At 38.1% G+C, this 22,335-nt stretch overlaps 2 protein-coding genes across 2 annotated transcripts; one reads left to right on the top strand and one right to left on the bottom strand.

Moving 5' to 3' along the window:
• Window positions 1-496: 496 nt before the first annotated feature.
• On the top strand, window positions 497-16,790 carry LOC588187 (WD repeat domain phosphoinositide-interacting protein 3). Its single transcript, XM_787883.5, has 10 exons — window positions 497-767; window positions 2,286-2,360; window positions 3,220-3,321; window positions 4,852-4,939; window positions 6,751-6,845; window positions 8,081-8,271; window positions 9,252-9,337; window positions 9,891-9,995; window positions 10,631-10,752; window positions 11,999-16,790. The coding sequence occupies exons 1-10, from the start codon at window positions 692-694 to the stop codon at window positions 12,103-12,105; spliced, it is 1,047 nt and encodes a 348-aa protein (XP_792976.1). The 5' UTR covers window positions 497-691; the 3' UTR covers window positions 12,106-16,790.
• Window positions 16,791-18,074: 1,284 nt separating this feature from the next.
• LOC105445487 (armadillo-like helical domain-containing protein 2) lies at window positions 18,075-20,203 on the bottom strand. The gene is made up of 3 exons (XM_011681077.2): window positions 19,987-20,203; window positions 19,241-19,539; window positions 18,075-18,465 (listed from the first exon to the last, which is right to left on the bottom strand). Exons 1-3 carry the CDS (start codon window positions 20,201-20,203, stop codon window positions 18,262-18,264), a joined length of 720 nt encoding a protein of 239 aa, XP_011679379.1. The 3' UTR covers window positions 18,075-18,261.
• Window positions 20,204-22,335: the final 2,132 nt, after the last annotated feature.

Below are 22,335 nucleotides of genomic sequence, written 5' to 3'. Positions count from 1 at the left end.
CCCCCCCCCTGCCCCCCCGGGAGAACCGCCTCTGCTTATGATGATAACCAGTGGGGATCGAGAGGGTCAGTGTGGTTCCCGATAAAGTTCTGTGTAAAAAAAATGTAGGGGAATACTCGGCTGAGAGTGAGAAAGAGAGAGAGAGAGAGAGAGAGAGAGAGAGAGAGAGGAGGGGGCGTTTCATCGAAACTCCAGGGTCAGGGGGCGTGGTCGTTCATGATTTATTGAGCTCAGCACTGACAGTTGCTATGATGGTAAACCGTCCTCTCCGTTTGGACTGTGGTTTCTTTGTATCTGATTTCGTGTCTTTTGACCATAGGTTTTCATGATATTCTCCCGAAAATAATGCTTCCAGAGAAAGATGTTGCCAAATAATAAATAAGCCTGTCGGAACTTTTTCCCCCTCATTTTTCTTCATAAATTTATATCCGACCTATCTTTCACCTTTGCCGGATGTCCAACATTGCAATAGCGAGTGCACGGTACGCGGTGTGTACTTAGTAGCGCTTGCTATCTAGTGGTCTAGATCTATTGAAAGTTAAAATCTAATTTAGATGATTCACACTCATTGTCTTAGACTTTCTTCGACGGAGATAGACCTTTACATTCCTATTTATCCATGAGAGTTCTGTGAACATTTGGAACAGTCAGCACAATCAGGTGAGAAATTAAGACGGCATCAGAGTCGACCATGAATCTGGGCGAAAGAAAAGGCGAAACTTCGTACGACAACAGTCTCCTCTACGCGGGATTCAACCAAGATAATGGTGAGTGTAGTAGCCGCAGCCGCCCCGATAGGATTCACGTCTGTTCGACCTTTGGCAGCTAACGTGAGATAGCTATAGGTAATGAAGCTCTGCTTCTGAATCAGATGAAAATTACCCAGATAAAGTCCTAAGATTTAAGACTGACACTAATTCAAAAAGGGAAGGGCAGGTATCATGATCACGTTACTTAGTCAGTGTTCTTTACTGAGTCTGAGTACGGGCGCAGGGCATCATTTTAACAAAATGGTGATAACATTAACAAAATACCTACCAGTAATAATTGTATGTTTTATTTCTAAATTATCAGTGATTACAGATCTATGATTATGAAAGTGCAGAGCTACCAAGTATCACGTAGTAGACATGACATCATGCATTTCGAGGGTCTGAAAATGCTCTTGCGCACGACGCTTGATTTTGAAAAAACGCTATAGGGTCTAGACCTTATAGTACGTGTGTTATACCCGTGCCGAATAATGAAAATGTCACGCATTGCCGATCTTTGAACTTGGCGTCTCTGAAAGAGGGGTGAACAAAGTTTCTCTGAGATTTTTAACAATATAACTATAAGTTGATAAGGAAATGTGATGGTCTATTCAATGATTTTCGATCTGTGATTTCGTTTCTACTCAAATTTATTGCTGCAACTAGAAAATTAAGTTGTAGCTTAATTGCAAGGCAACCTCCCAAACAGTTTTGTCTTTACTGCCGCCGACTTTGTTTGAAGTTAAATTTTGAAATTAGAGAGAGTGTTATTTTGGTAAATCCTTTAACAAATGAAACCTACATGTAACAGTGTAAATTTGATTGCAATTCTTTGTTATGTATTGAAATCAAATATAAATTTATATGAATTACATTAATTGTGAACCGTACAGAATGCGCCTACTCGAAAGCAGTCAATGAATGTTACAAATACAATAGCAGTATCTAGGGACAAAGTACAGTGCACAATACATCATAAAATTAAAATAATAATTGTCAAATTGTGAGATGAATTAATTTGTTTTTTATTTTGCGAATGACCACTTGCGATTGCGCATAATCCTTGCTGAACTTTGTTTTCATTGTTTGAGTCATTGGAGTGTCCAGGTCGAGTGGTTTAAGGCACTTGACTGGAGATGCGAAGGTCGAGGGTTCAAATCCAAATCCGGCACAAATATCCTTTGGCAAGATATTAACCTGCACTTGCTACTCTCCACCCAGGTGTTAAATGGGTACCCGGTAGGATGCGACCGTCATAGTTGGTCCAACAGTTTTTGAGCGTCAAATAACGCCTGGCGAGTGGAGCTTGTGCGGGCAAGCACTGAATCCAATGACCGGGGTTATAGTATATCTGTAAAGCGCTTTAATAGAGACATTGTATTAAGCGCTATATAAGCAGAATATTATGATTATTATTATTATATTAAGAGATTTTAAGAATCATTAAGTGTCAAAATCTTGAACTTTGAGACTCTAGCTGTCCTCCATTTGTGAGAGTTATTTGATAGTGTTTTTTTTATAAATTTCATACAGGATGTTTTGCATGTGGAATGGAGTCTGGTTTTAGAGTCTACAACTGTGACCCTCTGAAAGAGAAAGAGAGACAAGGTAAGCAATCGTTTAGTTTCATTAGTTTTGCAAATTGCTAAGTGACCTGTAAGGGTTATACCTACAGCGTGTAACAATCTTTACAGGTATATTATAGAGTGGAGACTGCTTTGGGCAGGAGATTTCTATATCTTTTTCCTGAATATGAATAAATCCATATTTCCCACCAAGGGAAACCAAAATGGTCCACTAAGAAAAAAAAGGACAACTGCTGACTGTTCAAGTTGTTTGTTAAATGATGAGATATGAGTTGGTCTAGCGTTAATGTGGGTTGTCATCTCTATTTCTTTGCCTACAAAATAATTCTGATCGGACACAGGTTTGAAACTGAGTCGCATCTTTTGGATGGTGACGTTAAAGGTAGGTCCCTAAACGTAAACGTAAATAAGTCTGATTAAGTTATGATATCAGATATTAAGAATTATTGAATTAAGATAATTGTAGAAAGTATTCAAGTCGTAATTGAAATAGCTAGAGGTGTATAAAGGACAGAGCGGTTCTATTAGAAAATAATGTTGCTTGAGAAATAGTTGTAGGAGTGTTGTAGTTCTCCATTTCAAGTTTTCAAGTTCAATTTAATAAATTCCCATAAAAGCATACACATACAAGTCATTCCTTTACAATCTGATAAACAGGAGAACAGAGCAGATGCTGATAATCAAGGATACCATAAATGACCAAGGCAATCAAGGTAGTCCAATAATGTGACATCAATTCAACTATGCTTATTTACATGTATGTGTGAATTATTAAACAAGTCAGGATACATGATTATTGTGTATGACTGGGCGCTACATTTATTTAAGAACTAAGATTTCACTTTCAAATAAAATGTTTTCATCTTGTTTTCTTTACGCAGATTTTACCGATGGTGGAGTTGGGCATGTCGAGATGCTGTTTAGATGCAACTACCTTGCATTGGTAGGGGGTGGCAAGAACCCACACTACCCTCCTAATAAAGGTACAATTAAACTTTCAATCTACATACCGGTAACACAAAAAGTAGGCTGAAGATGGAATTTGGGTTGGGGGATGTAGATGTAATCTGGGCCGTATGGTGGCTTACGAGGTGTTGTTATTGATGTTGATTTAAATTCCTATCACTTTAGTAGAGAAATGCAGTGTCGCGATCACTATGAATCACTCACGGCGGGACTGTGGATCGCTTCTTATCTTGTTGGGTATAACAACAGAACTTTTGTTCCTCCAATAGTAGTGACATTGACGTTTGTTATGCACAGCTACACGTCTCGATTCAGGAAAATTCTGTCATGCCACAAAGCTAGTGAACGGTATGTTCACAGAAGATTTAATGTTTTAATCATCTATTCACTTTGGGGAAGGAAAGAACTCACACCATAAAGAGGGTCGAAGGTTGTGATTCTTCCACAAGATAATATGCAAATGATATGTGACTACAGTGTTTGTGAGTCATTTCTCATATTTTTGCCAATGCCTTGTGATGGGTATTGAATGAAATTAAGCACTGATTAAGGACAAGCATACCTGCAAAAGTTCTATTGCGATTTAGTCAGAATATTCTGATTTTTTTTTTGTTAGCCGTGAATTGAGAGTTTGCGTACTGTGTACGTTGAATAGCTGCAAGATTGAGCTGCTTTCTTGTACAGATTTAACCCTTTACTGCCAGCTACACTGCCGCTGTATACATGGCCATGGTAAGGCTGTGCGATTGCCTGTTCAATACACACATACATGTACATGTATGCCTGTACCCCTGCAGGAGCAATGCCCCTTGACCCCCAAGGGCTGCACCCCCAGTCCCCCGCTAAGGGTACAGATTTCTTATTCTCAAATGTTGGCAGGTACCGGTATGGACAATTAAGCCATCAATTAAAGTCTACTTTAGATGAGATGGTCTAAACGCACCTCATTTGACTATTAATTCTACACAAAAATTTCATTTTTCTCTGTGAAAGTTTTAAAGGTAACATTTAATCTAGTGCAGGCTTTGACACAAATGGGGGCCTGGTAAACAAAGGCCCCAAGACTTCCACTCCATATCCCGTCATCATCTGATTAATAAAGGGGGTGAAGCATGACGAGACTACGTGTCTTTCCCGTGGCCTGATTCGGGGCCAATCAGGTATAATACGACTACGGACGACGCGACTTCAGCATTCACACGCGTGCAACATACGTAAATCCGAAGCGTGATGAGAACTTTGGTTTGTTTCGTGAATGCTAGCGCGCACTGACCGCTAATCAAGTCCATTTGTTTACATGCAGTTGTCAAAAAGAATTAGTAGATGGCTTTAACCAGTATTTACCATGCTACACCCCCTTTAATAGTGATCTTATGGTCTAGAACCCCTGGTAAACAAGTAAGTGGCATGACAAACTGCATCCATAATGGGTTGGGATTGGCTGTACATGTAGATGAACATAAGGGTTATTCCAACCTTGCTGAATGTTTCAGTATTTTTTATGTCAAATCTATAATTGTTCTTTCAATTAATTTCTTTGACTACAGCTATGATCTGGGATGATCTGAAGAAGAAACATGTGATTGAGCTGGAGTTCTCCAGCGAAGTCAAGAGTGTACGATTAAGAAGAGACAGGTAAACTGTTAATGCCTCCCCCCCCCCCCTAAACCCATTGACCTCTGGTACCAGGTAATCCCTGTATTAAAGCCTGTGGAAATTAGAGGATGCAGTGGTCAGTGGGTTCAAGGGAACTAAACCTCAAGAAAAATTATTTATTTATTTTTTACAAGACATATTATGTGACATTCCAATTGCTTAAAAGAATTTAACAGTATGCACTGTAAAAAGTTTCATATTAAGGCTTGCCTGAAATTGATGGATAGTTAAAGAGAACATTGAAGAGAAGGTTAGTTTCTGGGAAGAGGTGAAAAATATTTTGTGAGCGTTATCATTGTTAGCACCGGTATACAAGTGTGGAAGAATATTAGATAACAAATGTTCCCTGAAAATATGGCTCTTAAAATGCCTTAATATTCTGAATATTGCATGTAACAGCATAAAAATTGGGACAGATTTTTATGCCAGATGTTCGTGTAGTATATTACCAAGACTGGGCCAAATGTCTTATGATTTTGATGATTCCAGAACCTTGCAATACACACCAATACTTGTCAGCTAGATGATCAACCTTTTCTGATCGATTCCACACCATTTCTTTCACAATGCAATCACATGACCAGAATTCAACTTTATCTTTATTAAAGTTGTGGTAAAGATTTTATTTTTGTGAGAGTTTGTCATTCTTTGTACGTATGTCACTTTGGAAGAATATAGTTTCCCCATAGAAGCATTGCTTATTAATGCCATCATACTCAAAGTGTAACATTTGAAATGCAACAAGAACTAGCTGAAAAGTTTGGACCAAACTTTCATGCCACATGTAAGTGTAGTCCCAGATGTCCATTTCTATGAGCAGTATATTCAGATTTAGATTAATTTTATTGGTGCATTTGGAAATTCAGTTGTTGGCATTACATAAAGCACATGAACAATATACATAAGAAAATAATATACATAATACACAGTAGCAAATGTACAATGACATATTCATATGGACACACGGATACAAACAATATCATTATATGAGCTTCTGCAAGATCGAGTCATTGTCTTTTCGTTTTGATCAAAACCAAAACCAAAACCTCACAGTAAAAATGACAGTCAATTGTTGTGTATACTATACAATATAATCAGATGACCAGTACTAGTGTTTCAGGCATTTCATTGTTTTGTAAAGAGGACCAAACATACTAGTTATCTTAAAATGGAGCCAATTTTTTTTTCTTCTGGGTAGCCCAGCCCATAGCAGGGATACCTTTCAGTATACAATTATGACTGACACTCTCAAGGGGAATTTACAAACAACTTGACCTTTACACAGTGTGGCAAAGATTATATCTCCATAAATACAATTACCTCTTATACTTTGATAGCGAGCGATCCTGACATATATGCAAGTGTCACTTTTGCGCTTCACATGTATTTGCGGTTTAGTGCTGTTAAATGAAGATGCTAATGTAAATATTGATATACTAGCATTAAAGCACAAAGGTTTCATTTCTAGAGTATCTTGTGTCATTCTGAATAGGTTAAGATTTAAATATATTGTTTGGTTCACTTAAACAATGAGTCATTAAAAAAAAAAGTATCGGACAGTAGTGGTCTTACTTTTTAAGTGCATAGATTAAACTGCTATTTGCTTCTGGTTTTTATTGATACAACTGAAAATCAGTATACAATATGTTTTTAATTACAGGATAGAAAGGGTTTCACATTAAGTGTCTAGTGTTTTCCCGCTCAGAACTAGTAACAGCTCAATACGTTATGATACTAGCATTTGTCTGTTTTAATATCTTTATTTTTTATTGTTTATTTTTTTATTACAGGATAGTTGTGATCTTACAGTCTATGATCAAGGTCTACACATTCACCCAGAACCCTCAACAGCTCCATGTCTTCGACACCTGTATGAACCCTAAAGGTACAGTATGAGTCAATCATAGAGGTGTCGTGGTCGAGTGGATATGTCACCGGACTGTCGATCACAAGGTCCGTGGTTCGAGTCCCGCAACAGCACTAATGTCCTTTGGCAAGACATTGATCTACATTTGCCACACTCAACCCAGGTGATGTAAATGGGTACCTGGCAGGTATTAATTCCTTGAAATGCTGGAGCACTATAATGGCAGCTAGGCTAACGCCGGGGTAATAATAAATGCGCCTTAGAATAAAATTTCTAGATAGACAACGCTATAGAAATGCCTATTATTATTATTATTATTATTATTATTATTAAGTGCCAAGAACTTTACCACAATTACTAAAACCATGAGCAAAGCAGAGCCTAGCTCCGTCAGTCTCTGGCTGTGTCAGAAGCAGCTAAGGTACAAAGACCTTACAGTCAGCAGAGTCTCTCGATGCAGCCTCTATTGCTTACGACTGACACGGGTTTGTGCCTGCAAACTAGGTTTGAACCTAGATATATTGCTTCAAGGGTCAAGTGATATAGACCTCTAAACCACATTGTGACAGCTTAAAACTTGATGATCCTGTAGCATGCAGAGTCTTTGTATTGTTGTCAGGTTGTCACTGCCAGTTAATGAGGGAGAATTGTACAACACTTGCTCCTATGACAATTGCTCCTCATCAGTTTCCTACATCAACCCAATTCCTACCTTCAACCCTGGACCCATATTATACCTAACCCTAACCCTAAAGCTAACCAAAAAGTCTAAAACCCAACTGCAACCTTAACCCTATCCCTTTGACAAAATGAAGCATAGAGCAATTGTTGCAGGAGCAAATGTCAGGTCTCTATTCAGGGCTCCACACTAACATGTACATTTTTCACAGAGCAAAGTCCAAAGTCGAATGGAAAAGTATGCAAACAAATTGTGAAAATACACATGTAAAATAAACATCTGATACATATCATGAAAGGTATTATTATCCAACATTTTTGTTAAAGTCTTCTATTATGCATGAAAGTGTTCTTGAATTTTAAAAGAAAATAGTCTATCAATAGGATTATCATTTATTCAGTGTGTGAGGATTGCCCTCTTTTTAGTAGACATCGATTTGCAAACATGCACATATGTGAGCCACGAAAATTAATTTTTTTTTATTTTCGTATATCAAAAAAAAAAAATGGTCTTTATCAATCCCTTTCAAATTCAGATTCTTTACCAAACTATGTTTCTCTGCTTTTTTTTCCAGGTCTCTGTGTTCTGTGTCCAAACAGCAACAACTCATTGCTTGCCTTTCCAGCTACAAAAACTGGCCACGTACAGATTGTTGATCTTGCTCAGACAGACAAACCTCCTCTCGATATAACAGCACACGAGGGCACCCTAAGCTGTCTGACGTTCAACCACCAAGGATCAAGATTAGCGACAGCATCGGATAGGGTAAGAGAAGCTACACCAGGGGGGTGTTTCACAAAGACTAAAATCAACTTTAAGTCAGACTTTTTTGTAGTGCTGTAACATCACGGATATCTCCAATTCCGTTTAACCGCCAGTCAAAACCGGACGGTTTTCGGTTAAACGATTTAAAAAAAAAAAAAAAAAAAAAATTTTACCGACTCTGTCGGCAACTTTCATTTAACTGCGAGGTGCATTTAAAGGGGCCGATTTGTGCTTGTGAACTTGTCACAAATAATTGTAACAATGTTGTTTTTAGAAGAAGGTGTAAGATCATTAATGTAAATTAAAAACAGTAGAGGACCTAGGACAGAACCTTGTGTAAAAGTTGGATGAATTATTATTATAAACTACATATTGAGATGATGAGATCTATTACAAAGATTACTTTCAAAACAAGATGACAGACAAATTGGAGTGTTGTTCTAGTTTTGGAGTGGTGAGTCAACACACAGATTACTGAGCTGGGAGACATTGCCAGGCATAGTGCCAGGTGGAGGGGCATAAATCGAAACTTTAAAAAAAAAAAAAAAAAAAAAAAAAAATATTAAAAAATTTTTTTTAAAAAAATCGGGAAAACGAAACCGTCCAATTGAAAACGGAATCCGCCATGGGCGGTCGGATACCGGACGGTTAAACGTTTGACTACAGCACTACTTTTTTGTTTGTTTTTCATAACTCAAGAAGAAAAGGCGGGCTGGTTGAATTAGGAACTTGGTCGAATGGAACAAATAATCTGAAAGATCTCTACAAAAATTGACCCTCTGCAGATGATACTGTCAAGTTCCGGTATATTATTTTTTATTACATTTGCATAAACAAGCGTGGACGAGAATGTGTAAGAAATGAACTCTGCCGCATATCGTACAAGGCCAACTGTAACATTGATAGAAATGATATTAGACCCTGAGATGTATGTGTATATATCATTTGAAATGTTTGTTTGAATGCTTTTGTTTTGAAAGGGCACATTGATCAGAGTCTTTGACACAAGTAATGGCCAGCAACTCCAAGAGTTGAGGAGGGGATCAGGAGGAGCTCAAATATACTGGTAAGAAATTAATCAGACCCTGAGAAGATTTGATCATAGTTTGTGGTTCGAGTCCAAGCCACGGCAATAACATCCCTTAGTGAGATATCAATCTTCATTGCCACTCTCCACCCAGAAGATAATGGGTACCTGTGAGGATTGCTGAAAGCCAATGTGACTGCTTTTTCCCATTCCCCTGCATGCATGTACATGTATGTATGCAGTGCACAATGGTAGGAATACTCCCCAAGGAGTGGAGATGGTGCACACTTGTGCGTCGGCTCGAAATCCAGCAATCAGGAGTTATGGTGATAACATTTTAAATCGCATTCAAGTATTCTCTTACGTGCTAGATAAATGTAATATATTTTTGATATTGTCAACTATTTACAGACTGTTATTGCACTTGTATTATTTGTTTCTCCATATATATACAGTATTAATTTCAACCAGGACTCGACCTTACTGTGTGTATCATGGAACCATTCATGAATATATATGAAATATATTTTTGGTATTTTTAATTATTTACCGACTATAGTTGTAATCTTAACACTTTTTGCTCCACATACAGTATTAATTTCAACCAGGACTCAACCCTACTGTGTGTATCAAGCGACCATGGAACCATTCATGTCTTTGCATTAGAGGCAGACGCACAGAAGAACAAGAAATCACAGTAAGCATACTATATTCATTACATACTGCTCATCAGGTTTCTGCATTTTGATTAGTCAAAAATGACTACATGAAATTCACTATTGACTGCTAGGCAGTGAAGCAAAAAATATTGACCAGGCGTAGCTCTATTTGCGCGCACAATGCAAGGATGCAATTGATGCTCATGAAGTTAGCAATGGGTACGTGTACACTCTAAATATGTAAATTTCCCTACTGTCTACTGAGAAATACATTATGAAAAGCATATTTTGTCGAAATATACCTTTTAGTAAATCCACACCTAGAATGCACGATATGTATAAACGTATTTTGATTGCTTATTTTTGCGGGTCAAGATTTAAACTATAGCTCCACAATAATCAGAAAACTTAACTCTTGGGGCAGAAAGCGGTAAAAGGGGGAAAATTGGAAGTCAGAACTAAAATCAGTTGCGTAGCTAGACCCTGGGTAATATTGGACGTCTGTAATAAGCACCATGTGCGATGGATTTGTGTGCTATAAAAATATCCAATATTATTATTCTTTATTACTATCAGTATTAGTATTTTCTTATTATTGTCATTATTTTTATTATTAATAGTAGCAGCAGTAGTAGTAATGTTATTGTTATTATTGTACTGTTATTCCTTGCAGATTAGCATCAGCCAGTTTTCTGCCAAAGTACTTCAACTCCTCCTGGAGTTTCTGTAAATTCCAGGTCCCAAATCACGCCCAGTGCATCTGTGCCTTCGGTTCCGATCCAAACTCGGTTGTAGGTTAGTATATATTTTGGTTTATACAGCGCGAGTCAATGAAATGAAACCTCTATTCAACCTCCATGTCTTGTAGCTACTTGCGCCCTCTACACAGCAAACAATGCCTAAGCGATTCTTTGATCCCCATGATCCCCTTTTTCTTATGTTAATTGAGAGCTGATTTGATGAGATAACCACCTGTCAGTGACCTTGCAGGGAGGTCTAATGATCCCTCCTGGTCAAATTAGTGCAGACAGGCTTTAACACAAAGTAAAATTGCTGAAATATATTGTAATGGTAGTTTGCTCTACAAAATGACTGAGCACCGGTCATTTCCAAAAAGAATACCCAAATCACCTTTGCCCAAGTTTGAGATGAATGGTGTTCAGCGCCCCCTTTCACAAAACTTGTCATCAGTGAAAAATGAGTTCTTGTAATACGCTAGTGAAATCCTTGCTTCTGATTGGTTATCAGCAGATTTGTCACTGATTTTTGTCATATGTCATTGAAAGAAGGCTTTGTGAAATGGGTCCCAGGAATTGCTTTTTATGATGTTTGAGTGCATGCATTTAGAATCAAGACTATACAATCAAACCTTGCACTGACTACCAATTTTTTTCAAAATTTTGGCAAATTTGACATGAATCAGAAAAATTGCTATTCAGCTCCACGGTTTAATTTTATCGATCGAGGTGTCAATTTAACGAAAACATCATAATCTACATTGCGAGTGTCTTTGACTAAATATTTATGTGCTGATTGTAATGATATTGATGGTTGAATCTGGATTTCTTTCCTTGTGACTCTCACTATATAATGGTATTACAAGTCCTTTATTTGTGGCAGACATTCAGCTATTGATACAATCACTTCATGAATCGTCATCTCTTGTATCAATTTTAAGTTGAAGTCACAATTTGCGATCAGTCACTCACTACTTACAATATATCATGCACAAAGCTACATTTGTCATGAAACTCTTTATGAAGTGGAATAGGAATTGAACACAAATTTATGTTTAATTTTTAAAGGCCCCAGATTCTGTAAATAAAATTCAAGGAATTTAAGATGTCCCTCACAAAGGCAGAATTCAAATTTGAGTATTATCTATGAAGAGTCACTAAATACACATTAGGTAAGCTCTTTGACTCAACTCTATTATCTCTTTCTCTCCCTGTCTCTCATCCTTATCTCTCCCCCATCTTATCCTCTTCCCCCCCCCCCCTCTCTCTCTCCCCCTCTCTCTCTCTCTTTCTCTCCGTCATAGCTATCTGTGCCGATGGTAGCTACTTCAAGTTTGTGTTCAACAGTAAGGGAGAATGCAGCAGAGATGTCTACACAAGATTCCTTGAGATGACCGATGACCATAGCTGAGACCCTTCTGTTTCCTGTTGACCGGTCTTGATGGTCAGTCACATGTCCAGTCTTGGTGTGTCGTTCCATGTATGATAAACATTGAAGTTGATAATCAGTGCATCGGGAAGAATATCTCACAGGGTGAATGTCACCAAATTGAATATTCTTTCCACTGCAGGAGGGATTAACACTCCATATGTTTTACAGGATATTTTATACATCCATCCATTGTCTCACAAATTTAAGCATCTTACTTTAATGGAATATAATGTGAGATGGAAATATTACCGTACTTTGCCCCTGAAATTTGTTCCCACTTAAGAATTATACTTGCTTCCAGATTATTGTCCATTAGGATCAATTATTCCATTTGTCGCTTAGCTCATCCTTAAAGGATGAGTGCAGATTAGGGGTGTGATTTCATCTTCAAGGGGGGGGGGGAGACAAGTAACAAATAATCCTATACAAATATTGCATAAAGTTATCCAGACAAAGAAACACATGGTGTGCCTAAATAAACATGAAATATGGTTTACTGCCTATACATTTTTTTAAAGAGCATACTAATTTGATTTGCCAGATGCTCGAATGGGTTGCCAGAAATGCTCTCATGGCTTGTAAAATTTGCATTTTGCAGACTCCTGTTATTTTCTTGAATGAGACTCGCCTTACCAATGCCTCTTGCATTATATCGTTGATGGGTTTGTGTAATAGGGTCTTGGTAATTAGAAGAAAGGAAAAAAAAAATTACAAAATCAGCAGCTTCATTTTGTGTGAACAAGAGGGTTTGCTGCCAATGTGATAGGAAAAGTTGTCTCTCGATAAAGAGAATTTTAATGAAAAATGAATATTCTGGTATTTTTGGTTACTTGATGGTAATAGGGGTGAAGGGTTGTTCGGATATTGAGGTGTATGTGAAAGAACCAATGCAGGTTTTCAAAGAGCGTTTCATAATCTGGAACCATCCATATGTATACAGATGACTGTGAAGACTTCTGGACAGTCACTGAACAGATTCTTGCAATTCCAAGATATCAGGGCCCGTTTCATAAAACTTGCGTCAGTGAGAAATGACCGTTGTTTGTTATAAGCCAGTGAAATCCTTGCTTCTGATTGGTTATCAGCAGACTTGTCAGTGATTTTTGTCATGTGTCATTGAAGAAAGGCTTTGTGAAAAGGGTTCCTGAACTACCCCAAATTCCATGATATAAGAAATATCCAAGTACGATAAACAAGGAAATAATATGAATCTTTATTGTGTTGTGGTACAAAGAAATTATTTGAAAGGAAAATAATATGAGTTATATGTATGATACGGTATTTCCTACTTAATTATTCATATTCCTTCATAATAAATTTTTCAAAATTTGCTGTACATATAAGTAATTTTCTTTTATATTTTTATATCGATGCCATTTAGAAGACCACAATGTTCTTGGTTGACTAATCTCTCAGCCAAAGTGTCCTCTGTATTTTTTGTTTGTTCATTGTTTGTTTTTTATTGTTTTTTTTTTACTTGAGGGGAAAAAATGTTTTTTATGAAAACAACAGTATTGATTTTTGACATTATTATAATTCATTTGGTTATTTCTACTTTTTATTTTGTGTGATTGAGGGTTAAATACTTGGTTCGTGATAATGGAGTTTAAAATGGACGGTTGCATAAGAGTACCCTTTCATGCATGTATTTTGCCTTTGGCTTCTTGTTCAATATTTGTTCCATAAAAAACTAGTAAAAGATGAATATCACCCCATTTCCTTCCAAATATCAACTACGATGAGTTTGAATTATAATTTGAGTCACATTCACAATTTAACTTGTGTCAGCGTATGTTTCATGGTCTCTTTTATATATCTCTTCCTTCCACTATAACAACCTAACATGTCATAGGTCATTCCATGGTTTTTTAAATTAAAAACAAATATTAATATCGTTTGTAGATGATGGCTTTATTGCGCTCTTAAAATGTGCCTTGATTTTTTTTTTTCATGTTCGATCTTCAACAAAGAGAGTTGTTTTCAGATTTGTTCATTTAATGGACAAACTTGTCAAAATAATTATTGTATGCTGGACTGCTGCATCATAAGTTACAATATGTTCAATTTAGGCACATAAATTACGGTTACTCTGGCAGAAAATTCAGAAAATTTTACTCTTTAAGATATTGATTCCTTTTGTTTTGCCAGTACGAACACACATGTCCCATTCATCTACCAGCACAGCTTCCCATTATACTTCAATTTAATTGTGAGAAATTCAATTATTGTAATATTTGCCATTGTGACTTCACTTTGGGAAGTATTTCATGTGCAGCGAGATGCATGCATTACTAATCAGTGTTTGTGGTTCTGGTACTTTGTGAGCATGGGCAGCAGTAGCGATTAAACATTCTCTCAAGTTGATATAACAGATATTTTAAAACTTTAATATGAACCAGCAAAATAACTGAGTGATGAGCTATGTGGCTCTGGAAAACCACCAAAAAGGCTGTGTTAAACGTAAAAAGAGCTCTGTATCACTGCAAGCAAATCCCACTCGTATAACACTAAATCCTAAAATCGTTTCTACAAACATTAAAGTCAATTTTACCCTGATATGAACACGTACAAGAAACTCTAAGCATGTTGCAGGAATCAACTTTACTGAAATAATTGCCAGTGTGACTGCAACTACTGAGGATTGCATTGTTACGACAATACCTAGATGCTGTTGTACCCATCCTCTTTCTCTTGGTAGTGCCCTTTATATTGTTGGTTTTGTTAGATAACTTGATTGAAGGCTTACAATTTCATGCATTGCCAGTATGTATTAATGTTTGTTTCAGTGTACATATTAGGGTATCAACAGAAAGAAGAAAAAATCTATGAAACAGTAAATATACGGTTGATATTCATAATACAGTTAGACCTGTCTTAAAGGCCACTTCTCTATAAAGACCACCTGTCTATAGTGGTCATCTATAAATAATGTCTCCCTCTAGGAAGAAATATGCATTGTAGAATCTCTCTAGAAGAACCACCTGTCTACAGTGGCCAGTTTGCTTGTTTCCCTTGGGTGGCCTTTATAGACAGGTTTGACTGTACTTCTAATATGACAGGGAATACCAGAATTACTTGATCAGTAGCAACCGCAATATGTGAATGATCATGGATGCTCTGGAAACGCCTAGATTGACTAAAAATGTTTGGAAAATTTAATCAAGACTTCCATGGGAAACTACTTTCAAAAGAGTAGATACACAGAAACAGATAAACAAATAAGTATGAATGGAATATTGTAAAATTAGAAAAAGTTTCATATATGTTGTTTCATCTGCCTATAATACCATCTAGAGGTGTCGTGGTCGTGGTGTGGATATGTCATCGGACTGTGCATCACAAGGTCCGCAGTTCAAGTCCCGCCACAGCACTAATGTCAATTGGCGAGACATTAATCTACATTTGCCACACTCAACCCAGGTGAGGCTAATGGGTACCTGGTAGGATTATTCCTTGAAATTCACTGTGCGCTGATAATGGCTGCTGGAGCTAAAGCTAGGGTAATAATTTCCAAAGCTCTTTTGAAGCGCATATAGAAGTTATATAATGTGACATGCGCTATACAAGAACGGAATATTATTATTGTAATCTGTTAGGGGCCAGAAGGGCATCAATTAGTATATTTTATTAACACAGAGTTAATGCCCCTCTAGGTCTGGGCAGCCACTGGTCAAGATGAGTTATGATTTTCATTTTTTTAAATAGAAAGTTCATTATACAATGCTTTATTTTAGAAGTATGCAATCGGTTGTTTGATCAATTTCTTGAATACTCCCAAATTGTGTTTTGTGTTTCTATGCTGTACGAGTAATCCTTTTCAAGATGAATCTTTACGGTGCCCAGCAAATATCGACATTGATATCTTAATAATTATGTGAATCAGTTTTCTTTTAAGTAATTTTCGTTAAAAACTGAAAGAAATTGCATTCATGGCAAATTTGTAGTTCATTAATAGATATTATATTTCATAACCAGACATTTATGTATCAGATTGTATTATCAATGCTACATTAATGTGGCAGATCTGTTAAGAGTACGCTATAATGGGCATGTACATGTATGTAGATAATAATTATATAGATTCAGTACTTAGATTATTATAAATTTACAAGGATATTTTCCAGCTATTTTCTCTTTCTTCCCCTGTCAATATATCATTTTGTCATGGTTTTATTTTTCGCTTATTCCTTAAAATAATCATATTATGTATTGTTCCATTCTTGCTGTATGAAAATTCACATTTTACCCCATTTCTTCCTTTTCATGAGAAGTCTCATTTATGCATTGTGCAGTATACTGCCTCATAGAAGCTGCAACAGCAAAGTAAGACAAATTTTATGTGTGAATAAATGACAAATGGGGGTGAAAAGAAAGTTAAGTAGCTAATCAACTCACTTACCTGTTCGTTGTAAGATACCGAAATATGAAGTTCGCACTGCCCAAGTAATTCTATTTTGATGTGGGGGTGTTTTAAGGTTGTATACAGTACGAGGCTTATAACTTTACATTTTATTCCGACTTTGCTTATACCACATTATTTCTTAATAACTTTGAAAACAATAACATTGAGCAGTATGAATTTAATAGTATGTACAATAAAACTTGTAATGAAATATGATTGTAAATATGATGCAAAGAAGAAAAAACAAACATTTCTAGCCTTATATGGTTCGCATGTTGTAATCCTTGAAGTTCTATTGTTGTGGAAACGGTTGTTTGTCTGAATGTTTGATGATGATGGTAGCAGTGAGTTGGTTATTATATCTATGATCATTTACTTGATTGTGATAGCATGGTCATAGTGGCAATGCTGTGGTGGTAGTCGTGATAGCGATGGTGATCATAATGATGGTGCTGATGATGGTGCTGATGATGGTGATGACAACAGGCTAATTAATATGTTTAGCCATGCTGAACATTTATATGCATGTAACAACGGCAATAGATGTTAATAACATAAACTAAATCAATAGATACAATAACAGTTCCATAGCAGGCATGTATTCATGGTGGTAATGGCCTTTTGTTTAGTTCGCCTCACAACCTACTCGCAAAATTACAAAGATTACAGAATGCTGCTGCTCGTGTCGTGACCCTGTCCAACAAGTACAGTCACATCACACCAGTCCTCAAATCACTCCATTGGTTGCCCGTAGAAAAACGTGTTGTTTTCAAGATTATTTTGCTATTATTTCACTGTATACATGGCTCTGCTCCGCAGTATAACATCGGCTTGATTAAGCATTACTTTCCTTCTAGACAGCTACGTTCTCAAAACTCTGGCTTACTTGTTACTCCTAGGGTTAAAACAAAGTGGGGGGAACGAACCTTCGCTCATGCTGGGCCTTCGTTATGGAATACTCTCCCTCAATGGGTTAAGAATAGCAGTTCTGCTGAGGTGTTAAAAAACAATCTTAAGAAATATCTGTTTAATTTAGCTTATAATTGATTACCATTACCTTTCATGTCTGTACCTTTCCTATCGCACTTTGTATAAATGTATCATGTATGTATTTCATCTTTTGCACAAGCTGCGCCTTGAGCATTTGACTGTCAAGTGGATTTGGCGCCTTATAAATCATATGTATTATTATTATTATTAATGCAAAATTTAGCTGCCAAACGAGAAGAACACATGGAGGTACCCCCCCCCCCCCCCTTTCGGTATTGCGTGTGATGAGAAAAAATGTTAGCTGCATATATGAATTATAAAGATTAAGGTGATAAGAGGCAGGAGGAGGAGGAGGAGGAGGAGGAGGAGGAGGAGGAGGAGGAGGAGGAGGATGGTGGTGGTAACGATGATGATGATAGAAGTGGTGGAAATGGTAGTAGTAGTGTTCAAACCTATCGTGATAGTGGTGACGATGCTGAAGGCGGTGGCAGTGATGATGATGACGATGAAGATTAGATTAAGATTGAGATAGTGATGAGGACAATGGGGAATCATACTGGAACTCAGGATGATGATGCTAGTGAACTGATGATGGTTGTAATAATGGTGACGTGATGGTTACAAAGATTGTAACAATGGTAGAGATGGCAGTACGAGCAGGAGAAAAAAAGGAACTAAATCTAATAACATAAAACTTCTACACAAGCCATCTAGGATAACATCTTTGTTCAAAGAGCAAATTTCTATTTTATGACGCTTGTCTCTGCCGCTCCCTTGCCTTTCAAGATGTCCTTTAGGGCCAAAGGATAATCATTCGCTTTCTCATCTCCCTCCTCTTTCTCATCAAAGTCTTCCTCCTTGGCATATCCTACCATCAGCATCATCACCTGGGCGTAGTTCTTTGGCCATCCCTTCCAAGACGATCTCGCAAGCACGGTCAAGTTTTCCTGTTGAAAAGAATTAGAACAGGCAAATTTTTGCTATTTGAATCTGAATGATATGGATGCATATTTGTTAGACAACGGACCATTATCTGTAGAGAAAAGACATAAATATTCCCATAATGATAGAGAAGTATCATATTTCTCTATCATTATGGGAATATTTAAGTCTTTTCTCTACAGATAATGCCGTTTTTCAATTTCTACTTTCCTTTCAGTTAGAGGTGTTGTGGTCGAGTGGATACGTCGCCGGACTGCCGATCACAAGGTCCGCGGTTCGAGTCCCGCCGCTGCACTAATGTCCTTTGGCAAGACATTGATCTACATTTGCCACACTCCACCCAGGTGAAGTAAATGGGTACCTGGTAGGAATTTATTCCTTGAAACGCAGCGCGCGTAACAGCTGCACTGCTAAAGCCAGGGTAATTATGCTGCATTATTGTAGAGCGCTTAGAGACTTCTGACAAAGTAAGTGTTAGGCGCTATATAAGCACTGTAATTATTTATTATTATATTATTTCATTTAACGATTTTGCGGTGTGATTTGCTATCCGGGCGGTTGATTTTAAGTAGAACTATAAACAGGTTTAGAAGGAACATATCATAACTTGAAATAAAAAACTAATACTGAATAATATCATAAATGACAAGTACATAATGATGGTAAGTGCTATTTGATGCATATTCTCATTCAAATCCCTAGCCAAGAGTGAGATCTTAATTTTTGTAAAGCGTCCGGACACACAACCGCCCCTCCCCCAATCCCACAGAAATTACGTACCTTCAAATTATGTGCCTCTACCAAGGCGACGTTCATCAAGGATCCCGCACATATCGTATAGAGGGTGTAGCAGCACCACCGGAGCAACACTGAGTCGTCGTACATCTTCAGGAGGTCGGCCAGGAGAGGTACAACCCCCATGGTTCGGAACAGTTCTCCGTGGTCGCGATGACCTCGGTAGATCTCGCTGAGGGATCGCACGATCTGTGTACGAACCGCCATGCTGGTCTCACGGTCGGAGACGTAGCCGAGCAGGACACCGAGGAAGGAGGCGGCGCACTTGGCGGCATCAGGGCCGCCTGAGGTAAAGAGAGAGAGAGAGAGAGAGATAGTGGAGCGAGGGAGAGATAAAGAGTGAGTAAGTAAGATAGTGTGGGAGAGAGAGAGAGAGAGAGAGAGATGTAGAGAGAGAGAATGAAGAAGAGGGAAGGGAGGAAGGAGAAAGAGGGAGAGTTATAATGAGTGAAAGAGAGAAGAGAGAGAGAGAGAGAGAGAGAGAGAGAGAGAGAGAGAGATGAAGGATTCGTGAAGAGATGTCACAATGAGAGAGAAGGGGCATTGGGATCATATTTGAATTATATCGATGGTGGTAATGGATATGAATGACAATTACGATAGTGATTGAAGACGAGAAAAACTTAAAAGTGTCTACAAAACTTTGGAATGAAAAGAAAAGGAACAGAAAAGAAAAACGTACACACGCAAAAACGAACTCTCTGTCTCTAGTCTGGAGGACATTTACCTACCTGCCCAAGCTAGATGTCCTATCCTCCGGATAGCATCAGCCATGACATCGGGGTCTGTTCCGACGCCAAGATCCTTGCTAGCTACAAGAATCTCTTTCTTGTATCGGTTGGTCTCATTCTCCCATTGGCTATCACCTCGCCCCTCTCCATGGGAAGCAAACGTGTTCCAGGTCTTCTCCACCCCCTGCGCCACGGCTCGACGGACCGATTTGAACATGATGAATCAAGGGAAATCAATCTCTTTGCAAATATGAAAACTGAGAAAATCGGGTATAAAATCATACTTGCATAGCACATAGAAATTAATTTGATAAGCGACGTTAGTAATGATGCAGCGCGCCTGATGTGTTATGCAGCGCGTATTGCGCGTGGTATATAATTCCGCGCACTGCCATTACCGGGGAAGCCCCTCCCAGCCCCTAGCTCAGCGCCCTTTCGTTAACGCCCTCCTGTCGGCACGAACATAATTAATTGCGAATTGCGTCGATCCATTAGGGTTTGTGAGGAGGGGGGGGGGGGGACACGGGATACAATACATTTAATCAGCCATCATTTTTTAAGGGTCCTGTTCATAAATCATATTCATAGCTGGATAATTTTAAGTTCCAAATGCTTATCAATGTTTATAATGTACGGACTGAAAAAAATACACTGTAGGGTTATTTTCACATGAATACCTTTTGTTTTCTTGTCAAAAGTATGTAGAGCGTGTACAAATTGCAGATCAAGAGACACACCGGCCCTCTGAACAATGAAACTACATATTTATTAGTCTTGCCCAAACAAACACATCAATGACTCACTGGTTTTTCCACGACCAATAGACATCATTTGAATAAGTTACTTGTTAAAAAAAAACTTATCTCCCATTCATCTTTTGTAAGTGAGTGGAGTTTGGCTTGCATTACGCGCCGCTCCACTGGGCATCGATTGTGAAAAGGAAGCCTTGTTCGTGAGCTCAGTGCGCGTAACAATGACGTCAGCGTAGGGTCTTCCCCAGGGCTCGGTTACCAGAATAACGAAATCCACGCCCACTCGTCATGGCTTCAAGCACTGAACCATCAACTGTAAAGATAACAGTAGAAGCAATGAGGAGTGGTGGGGAGGGCAGGGGGTAAAACGAGGAGTGGTGGGGAGGGCAGGGGGGTAAATCAATGGGAAGCAATAACATACATTGTATCCCGGCCCCCCCCCCCCCACTCAGTGTTATTTAGGGTACGCGTATGCTCGTTCCCACTTTTTGAAAGCACCCCCTATCTGAGGACTGCCAACATTTCCGAACCCCCCTTTCGCGGGTTTTCCGTGGGCTTTTCCTGCATTGGAGACCCCCTAAATACGGAAAAATGCTCAATGTACCCCCCCCCTAAATTCGGAATTATTTCTCAGGAGTCCATAGAAATGAGAGAAAAAAAAAGAAAAACACCCCCTTTTTAAAGAAATCTCCAGGTGAAAAGTCAAATACACCCCCTTTTTTTTTTTACAAATTCTCGGGCCGGACTTTGTCGCACGAAAAGTACCCCTTTACCGGACATTTTGGTAACACGCATGCGGTCATTCGGACCCCGGAGTAGGGGGGGGGGGCGGGCATTGTATAGACCAGCGTTTTTTCCACCGGGATGTGATAGTGCCGTGTCCGAATGACATTTTATGTCTTTTATATCGAAATTGCATTTCCGCTTCACTCGCTCGCAACATTTAGAAACGGAATAAATCCGGGCAACGAGATTCCCGAATATCCTCATAATATCTGGCGGTGGATTGCCCGCATACATTATACTTTAAATCTTAACCAGGGTGTTGATTACAACAATATTTTTAACTTAATATTAAAAGTGTCATTGCTCTCGAGCAAAAATTAGCAATAAATTAGTAAGTACATAGAATATAAATGAACAGAGCAGATCTATACAGTTTGGCTGAAACATTTTTACCTCATTATGGAAATGAGGCGAAGTTTGTAAGGAAAAGTATGAATCAATAATTTAAAAACAATTTATATGTATATATATTATCTCCCCCAATCCATCCCCAACAAGGATTTCTGTTTTTATTCATACAATCAAAATCATATCGAGGAACTATGATAACAATAATAGAATTGTTTATCAATTTGTCTGAACTTAAAGGTAAAGACCAGTTATGATCATGCGATTGCATTGTGAAAGAAACGTTGTGGAATCGATCATAAAAGGTTGATCATCTAGCATCTAGCATCTGCAAGGTTCTGGAATCATCAAAATGATAAGAAATTTGGCCCATTCTTCGTAAGTTACAAGCACTATACACAGAAAGATGTATATGGGACTACCCTATATCTCTCACAGACCATGAGAGAAACAAATTTACCAA

Source organism: Strongylocentrotus purpuratus, unplaced genomic scaffold, assembly GCF_000002235.5.
Source record: "Strongylocentrotus purpuratus isolate Spur 01 unplaced genomic scaffold, Spur_5.0 spur5_scaffold_14, whole genome shotgun sequence".
Lineage (NCBI taxonomy): Eukaryota > Metazoa > Echinodermata > Echinoidea > Camarodonta > Strongylocentrotidae > Strongylocentrotus > Strongylocentrotus purpuratus.
This window is presented reverse-complemented; position numbering and strand designations above follow the sequence as displayed.